At 31.5% G+C, this 8932-nt stretch overlaps 1 protein-coding gene across 5 annotated transcripts; it reads right to left on the minus strand.

Annotated features, from left to right (window-relative positions):
- Positions 1 to 6904: 6904 nt before the first annotated feature.
- On the minus strand, positions 6905 to 8053 carry LOC106309915 (SCF ubiquitin ligase complex protein SKP1a-like). 5 transcript variants are annotated; one of them, XM_013747068.1, is made up of 3 exons: positions 7925 to 8053; positions 7434 to 7775; positions 6905 to 7157 (listed from the first exon to the last, which is right to left on the minus strand). In XM_013747068.1, exons 2-3 carry the CDS (start codon positions 7748 to 7750, stop codon positions 7019 to 7021), a joined length of 456 nt encoding a protein of 151 aa, XP_013602522.1. In that variant the 5' UTR covers positions 7751 to 7775; positions 7925 to 8053; the 3' UTR covers positions 6905 to 7018. The 5 variants fall into 5 exon arrangements, with proteins under 5 accessions (XP_013602522.1, XP_013602525.1, XP_013602523.1 ...); XM_013747071.1 differs by having other exon boundaries at positions 6905 to 7204; XM_013747069.1 differs by having other exon boundaries at positions 7837 to 8053.
- Positions 8054 to 8932: the final 879 nt, after the last annotated feature.

Here is an 8932-nt window from a genome sequence, read left to right on the forward strand (position 1 = left end):
CTTCCACCTATACCAATTCTTATTTGTCTAGTGATAAAAGAAAGAAAAGCCTATCTTGACCATGTTTATTGAATGCTAATTAAATAATTAAATTAATCAGGAAGAATTGCTAGTTGCCAAATGAAGGAATACAAGAAGTGGGAAATGATGCAAGCATCTATACTATACAACAAATAAAAAATTATTCCTAAGCTAATCTTCAAAACAAGATCTTGGGCAAATCTTCATAAAGCATGAGAAGATATTATTTTATACAGAAATAAAATGGTATTTAAAAGGGTACAGATTATTCTATTTTTTCAGGTGAATCAAGTCATGAGAATACTCTTATTTTTATTATAAAAATAATTCTAATGAAATGGCATTTGGTTTGGACAGATGTTCCATTAAGACCCCACTGCTCTGTAACTTAAAAGATAGATCAAGACAATTAACTGAAACATTAGGTGTTGTGATTATGCTCACTTGTACAACCTACGATCCTTGATTGGCGGAACAATTGGTGTCGCATGCAATCAAAAGCTCTTTCCTCTCTATCAGGTCTTTTATTTTATTTCTTATAAGAACTTGTACTACTAATCAATTGAGGGAAAGAATAATTGCCAAATAAGTATGCTGTCAACAATCATCTTATTATATGATATATCCAATAAGATCTGGAATAATTTAAACCTATTATGTTTTTTTCTCTAAAGTGTGGCTACTAGGTGGGTGGGTTGGTTTTTATAACATTCGATATAATAATATTTATATTTATATATATGATATATGTCTACGAACTATTTCCACCTCACCTTCTTAATTATATGCCTTTCTATTGCTATCGAGCAACCATCGATACAAAAACCATTTACCTGATCTGAAATATTGGGAATCATAAATATTTTTAATTAAAATTTATAATTCCTTTTCTCATAATTTAGGGATTTTTTATCTATGCAGGAAACTTCTAAAATTTTGGAACCAAGTCCAATATTTCATTAGGTTGTCCCAGATCCGGCACATAGGTAGTTAGTCTACGGTGCGTAAATATCCATTCCTTCTACCATGTTGATTCTAAGGTTTAGCTCTAGTGTCGACCGGCTAACTCTATTAATTGATTTATATATATAAAAGGAGAGCGCGCTATAGCTTGTAAGGGTTGTGCCAAAGATTACGAAATGTGCTTCAAAACATGTAAAGAGAGTAGTACGTTCTAACTCATTCTATGTAGCCACAGTTGAGACATTCTTCATGCATCTCGATTTTTAATATATTGCATGCGTTCTAATATAAAAAAAACAAATACATACATACGAAAGTACAACAAAGACGTATTCACGTAATTTCTCTAAGCAAAAATAATAATAATCTAACTTACTCAATCTGTTTCTACTAATTAAATACTTTACCATGTAGAACTTGCAAGAGAGTTTCGTAACATTTTAACCCAAAAAAAAAAAACTTGCAAGAGATTATATTTCTATATAAGACATACTAGAGTCTTAAATAGTGTCAGTACATCGTTCATTACACCAAATCCATATCTAATCAATTTTTTAATGAATTCTACTTATTTACGTTTGATTTTTTCTGTTTAAATGAAAATTAGAACATGTATGTATAAAAACGTTTTTGGAGTTCTTAAAACTTTTTTTTTTTTTTTTCTGATTTTTTTTTTTAAAAAAAATTTAAAATGAACCAATCGCAGACCACCACGTGTCTGTGGGATCTGCAAACAGTACAACAAACTCCTGTGAAACGTTTCTTATTTGACGATATTGAAGCACGGTTTTTGCAAAAAGGTAGTGAGGCCCATGCGTAAGAACCCTCCTCCCACCACCATAATCATGCTCTAAGACTATGTACACTGGTATAAGAGATTCAACACCCTAATTTCTACTTTTTACACTCCGCATCATCATCTATTTCTTCCACCTAACAATTCAACACACTCAATTTTTATACTTTACAATAGTTTTGTTTAATAAAATTCAACACTCAATCTCATCTTTTTATATTAATAAAAATTCTCAATTAGTTTAATTAAAGGGAAATCTTAAAAAAGAAAACACTTATATTTTGTTAATTTTAATTACATTTTTATAAATAAGAAAAATAGAAAATATAGATAGTCATTAAATATTTTGTTTTAAAATTTAAAATTATTAAAAAAGTTTTACAGCAACTTAAAATGCATTACAACGCAATAATAAACACACAACACAACTAATAGAACACACATAACTTAATTAATATAATAGACTTATACAAATTTCTTTCGGTAAAGAAAATAGTTAAGGATATAATCAAGAGTTTAAGGGTAAAATGATAAAAAAAATTATATATTTTTTTAGTTTATCTCTAAATTAAATAAAACAAATATCTATTTATAGATAATGATAAATGATAAATTTTGATATAAGATAATTTTTTTTTTAAAAGTTAATTTATTATAGAAAATTGGCTTCAAATAGCTAGGATGAAAAAGAAAAGTCATAATTTTCTGTGGCCAATAAAATTATTGCACATATCTTTACTTTTTCATTATTTTAAAAACTAAATTAATACATAATATTACAAATGCAGCACGTGTATTTTCTTACCCTCTCTTTCATCGATTCAACCCGTTGAACTTATTCGACACAGTTTAATCCACATAGATTTCAACTCATTATTCAACACACTACTAAAGCAATTAAACTGTTGAATTTATTTTTCAACAGGGTCACTGTAAATGATCTAAGCGAAAAACTGGACAAGACCTGAGAGCATGTTTGTCCTAAAAAATTCAATTTAAGTTTTTTTTTGTCTAAAAAAAAATTAAAAAGCAAATTAATTGCGGATCGCGACGAATCAGTGGGGTCCGCGAACAATGTAAGAAACTCACTAAAATCGGTTCTTGATTAGTAGTTTTTATAACCGATTCTTAAGGGTTTTGTGGGAGCCCACGCACTAAAAACCTCATTAAACACTGCGGATAAACATGCTCTAAGTTGATTTAGTTTACATTTCTTAAGTAGGTCCAAGAAAATAATTAGAGTATCTGAAGGTGGTCCCAGCAGGTTGCCTCTCCTATTAATCGAATCCTTGCTTCTCTTCTAGACGACTCCACGAGCACTTGAACCTTAATTTATATACCACTAGGGCGGGCCAGTCCTAGAGACGAAATTATAAATAAAAAATAATTAGAATAGCTAGAGTAAATTTCTATTATTAAACTTGATATATAAGCGACTATATATATATATAACCTAAATCACATTAATCGCAAACGGTTCTGGATTAAAAATAGTTTTACGCAGGAAAATCAAACGCATATATTTTATGGAAAGTGACTAAAAGTGTATAGAAAATTAAAATAATAAAAACACAGTTAAAAAAGCTAGTATTAAAAACTTATGAGGATTGAGGGATTAGATAACCATTGATTAAGGTTCAATGGATGATTAAGAATTAACAGTGATTAGATAACCATTGATTAAAATATCTTTTGTTAATCTAAACTATTAAAACAGGAGTACATTTTGTACTTAGCCCTGAGTTTTAAAATTTTCCTTAACCACCCTGTATTAATTGACATCACTTAACCTTAAATAATTTTTACAGACTGTGGCTTAAAGGTCTTCTTCTCCGTTCTTTTTTTTTGTTCCATGAACATTTTTTTTCTCCATTCTTCCAAGTCTTCTTCTTCATTCTTTTACGCTCTTTGTTTGATGGATTCAAGTCGAGGAGAAGGCTAGATAGGAGTTTTGCGGAATTGAGTTATTTCTTTCTCCGTCGTGGTTGTTTGTGGTTTTAGATTGGTTGGGTTCCATTGCAAGTCAAGACGTCAGTGGATTTTCACTAAGCTCCGGTGTGGTTTTGTAAGTTGCAGCAGGAGTGACCGATTGAGAATGAATCACGATTTGGCTGGAGTGGGGTGGCTCAGGAGATCGCGGCTACGTTAGTTAGGAGAAAGCCACGAGTTCGGTTAACTAGGGTTTCTTAATTTGCATCCGGTTTTGTACGTTAGTTTTTCTGATTTTATCCATAAAATTATTAACCAATTCTGGTTTGGTAACCGAACCGAATGTATATGGATTATCTTTTAATAGAAAATATTAATCGCTCCTCCATATTTACCATAAGCTACATTGGATTTGTCAACACGTATGTATGTTTAGAAGCTATTAGTTTTGATCGATATGGTTTGACTTATCTACCAACGAATTAAATATTATAAAGTTATAAACCAGGTCGGTTTTACCAAAATACATTAAAATCAATTATTATTTTTTCCTAAAATAAGCAATTCTGTTTATGTAGTGCAATATATGTTGTTCAACTGATATATGCATAACTTTATGTTAATGTATAATTTATATGTATTACATTTGGTCATACAATCTAGGTGTGGGCACTTCCGTTATTTTTTCGGTTTGGTTCGGGTTCGGTTCGGTTCGGATAGTTCGGTTCTAGTATTTTTCCAACTGAAATAAACCATTTGGTTCGGTACGGTTTGGTTTGTGTTCGGTTTGGTTTATATTCGGTTCAGTTTGTATTCAGTTCGGTTTGTTTTTTGGATCAGTTTAATTAGGTTCTTCTTAGTTTAATTTTTTTAAGAGAAATTATGTTAAAAAACATAAATTATGTAAACATAAATTATGTGAATTAAATTCAATATAAAATTGAAACAATTTTTTTTTTAAAGTCACAAAAAGTATATAAGAATTAAAACAAATGAAAGTTAACTAAAATAAAAGAACCAACATCATTAGTAATGTCTCTTGTATCATTATTAAAAATCATGTAATGAATCATCTTCCATGTGACGTTGTGGAGAAGAACTTTTGTTTTTAATAAAATTTTCTTTAGGTTTTAGATTTAGATTTAACATCCACGTTTACATATACAAAAATATAAACATACAAACTTTTCTGTTTTTTTTTTAAATCAAAATATTTTGATGATTACATATTAGGTTAGAAGAATATATGTTAATAAATGAAAAAATGGAAAATATGTGGTATTGTATTAGAATTTTAGTATATTGGTATTACTAATATTTTAATTTAAATAATTACAAAACACATCGGTTTCTCGGTTCGGTTCGGTTTAAACCAAACCATTCGGGTTGGGGAAATATTCAACCAAATGGTTTGAAATAGACTTTGGTTCGGTTTGAATCAGTTTCGGTTCGGTTGGTTCGTTTTGACTCGGTTCGGTTCGGTTTTATTGCCCATCCCTAATACAATCTATTATGATAGGAGGAAGTTTGTTGATATTATAATAAAATACAATTCTAGAAATTGAAATGTTAGTTAATTTACATTTCAAAATGCATTTTGATAGGAGGACATTTTTTTAAGTTGTTTTAATATTATTTTGAAAAATATCTCATGTTTTAATAGTATTAGATACATTTAATATAATTTAAAAATAATGATTCAACTAAAAAATCACACATGAAAAAATTTGTGTACTTTTCTTTAACATAATAGGTTTTAAGTATTATTCATGATTTACGGCATCTATATATCATCTACATAAGAAATACCCAATCGATTCCTATGTACAAAACCAATCGATTCATATTTCATTAAACTCGAAAAACCAAAACCGAGCGGAACTTCAATATTAAAAATATGATAAAATATTAATTATCCGGATTCAGGATTTTTGGATATTCATAAGTAAAAGATATCCAAAACTCCTGAATTGCCTGAGTTTTTTGGGTTTTTGATGTTTTTTAACTTTAACCAAACCCAATCTATTTATAATTTGGTTCCAATTCGGGTTTTATAATAATAGAAAACGGATCCAAACCAAATGAAATCATTAAATTGTTGTGTTTTGAATATGTAATTATAAAAAAACAAACATCCGCGCGGGTGCGCGAGTCAGAAGCTAGTTTCTATTGGAACTCAATTTTAGTGTTGGATAGCTTTGTGTTTATCCTTCTTTTGTGCTGGGAGTATTTTCAAATATCTTTGCCTTTTATTAATTTTGTGTCTAGTGTTGCACCTTTGGAACTTGAGTAATATTTTTGTTTTTACTAATGATACATAAGATAAGTTTGCATGGTGTATCTAATAATACACGGTTCCAAACCAAACTATTGAAAATAATGAACAAAAGCTCACTGTCATTTTCGTAGGAGAGTTCAATTTGTGTGTTTCAGTCATATGTTTTATTTAACAGAAAAATATGTTTCAGCCAGTGTTTTTTGTCAGAAATTTAATAGTTTCAAGAAGACATATATAATTTTGTCTTGCTTTTGTATATAGAAAAATATAACGAACATAAATTTGGATTCAATATGATTGTTCAGAGCATAATGATTTGATATATCTGAAATTCACAAACTAAAAAATAAAATTGAATGCTTTAAATTATTTGAGACAAACTCTTAATTACGGTGGTTAGGTTTAGAGGATATTTTTATAAGTTAATGAATGAAAGCTTTCACGATCCGTAATGTCTTTCTGAATCAAAGAGATCACATAACATGTTTAATCCTCATGTTTTATATATTTTTCAGTGATTTTTCTCTAATTAGTCGACAGTGGAAACCAATTAGAACTGGATTTCATACACTTGACCAAACATAACGGTTGCAGATCTTAGTACTAATCAGGGATCAATCAATCAGGTTTTGAACAAATAACAGAGAACTTTTTTCAATATCAAGTTAGATGAACAATGTAACCTTTTCAACAGAGAATCAAATTATTTGTGTCCAACACTACAAACATATTATTAAGGTGATCCACAAAGAAAGATAGTAACCGAGAAGAAGCCTTGAGCTCATCTTGTCCCACTGTTTTGAGCATATGCAATCAGACAAAAACTTTTTACTGTAAGAGATCTGATACAAACTACATTCTAGTACAGACGCAGAGGCGATGATTGATTGCATGTAACAAAACAAAACATTCTTGCGAACAAAACATTCTTGCATGTATTATTCACAGTGACCTCTCACCTTTCAAACCAAAAAAATGACAAACTTCAAACCAAAAGAGGAAAGAAATAAGACATCTAATAGAAGACTATCCTAAACCACCAGGGACCAAAAGTCACTCGAAGGCCCATGCTCCTTGCGAACCTCAGTTTCTTCCTCAGGTGTGTAGTCATTCTTGATGTTAGTGCACATATCTTCTGGAATCTTGTCTATGATCATATACGCCACAGTCCTGCACGTCAGGTCAAGAAGTCCAGTGATTTTCAGATATTTAGCAGCCTACAAAACAAATCATCAAAAAAGACTCAATCTTTACTCAAAATCCATCATATACCCTAAACCCTATTCGATCAGAAACCCAAATTTGATACCATCAAAAGAGTCAATCTTTCCACAAAATCAATCATACTCAAAACCGTATTCGATCAAAAACCATCAAAAGACGCAATCTTTGCTAAAATTCAAAAATACTCCAAACCATAATTGGATGTCCTAATTGGATACTTACCAAGATGAGATCGAAAAGCATAGGCTGATTAACTTGGACGAACTCGGTGTCCCAATTCTTGAGCTCAGCGTCCTCGGTGTTTCCATAAATATCCTTGTCACTGGCATTAGCTTCGTCCCACTATCCATTAATGATCTCTTCTCTCTATCCTCTCCACCATCATCAATGGCTTTATCTTCATCCTTCACGGCCTTCATCCTCCTCTTCCATTTCGCCGTCGCCACCGGCGCTTTCCTCCTCCTACTGTGATGCATTCGTTTCCAACGATTGTCTTTCCTCCAGGAAGTCTTAGGCTTCCTCTCATAGACAGAGCTCATAGCGAGAGGAGTTTGCCATTGTGCTCTGCAAATTTTTTTAGAGTTAATAGGATTGTGAGAAATAAACTTTAAGAATCAAGACTAACCTATTTATATATGTATATTCACCGACTGAAAGTAAGATGGGTACATCGAATGAAGAATCTTGGAAGGAGTGAAAGAAGATGGAGTTACCAAGAAATTTAATGACACCGATCGAATCTAGTAGATGAAGAAGAAGATCAGACGACGCGACCAAACAGAGAGAGGGGGATGAGGGATTAGAAGCAGGGTAAAGAGAGAATTAGGGTTAACTTCTATTGGGCTGACCCAAAACACATCACAAAACCCATATCAATTGCACACTCATTTAAATGATACGACGCGTTTGGAATCTGGAACCCGTGTCGTCACGACGTCGTCCGATTTACTGACATGGAAGATGACGTGGACAGCGTAGGACTGAAGCAAACCGTGCTTTATATATATAAATTTCAGTATATTTTATAGGAAAAGAAAAGAAGACCACCAAGAATGACAAGACCAATGTTTTTAAACTATACCATATAGCTAATGGATCAATAAATGGTAAAACAAACAATGATTATATAGATCTAAATGAAGAAGTCATAATTTCTATTAGTCAAGGTATTATTAATACTAGAGGTCGAGCCCCGCGCAAGCGCGGGGTTATTTGTGTATGCTGTTGTTGTTCAGTTTTACTTAGTGTTAGCGTTGTTAGTTATGTTGTTCTTACACTTGTGTTGGTGCGTGCAATTTTTTGGCAAAGCAGAGGGTCGGAGGTGGTAGAATTAGCAGGGAGACAACTGTTTGTTGTTGATTACATGTACCGTGTAGGACGTTTTGTGAACGAAGACCAGTTGATACATATATATTTTTGGTATTTAGTTGTCTGCATCCCAATTCCCACCGAAGAACATATGATGGTGTGCTTATGTCACTTTTGTTTTTGTTTTGTTTTGGTGGCTATTGGATTTTAGTTGGTTTCTTTGTTGCATTGTTTAACGTCGATGCCATGTAACTATCTGAACATGTTCCCATGCATGAAGCAAAAGACATGCTTATTTTCACGAAATGCATCAACCTTCCCCTTTATTTAAAAACCAAGTAACTCTTCTCCTGGTGGGAGATAGTTTACAGATAATTAAAGACAACCAAAGTTGAAAGTAGGAAAAAACATAC

The sequence above is a fragment of the Brassica oleracea genome, chromosome C8, assembly GCF_000695525.1.
Source record: "Brassica oleracea var. oleracea cultivar TO1000 chromosome C8, BOL, whole genome shotgun sequence".
Taxonomy (NCBI): domain Eukaryota; kingdom Viridiplantae; phylum Streptophyta; class Magnoliopsida; order Brassicales; family Brassicaceae; genus Brassica; species Brassica oleracea.

Bases quoted from the DNA above. Each gene is read 5' to 3' on its own strand.
- LOC106309915 (XM_013747068.1), bottom strand. From the start codon at position 7,750: ATGAGCTCTGTCTATGAGAGGAAGCCTAAGACTTCCTGGAGGAAAGAC. The intron at 7,158-7,433 runs GTAAGTATCCAA...CCTGACGTGCAG, and splicing joins TGCTTTTCGATCTCATCTTG to GACTGTGGCGTATATGATCA.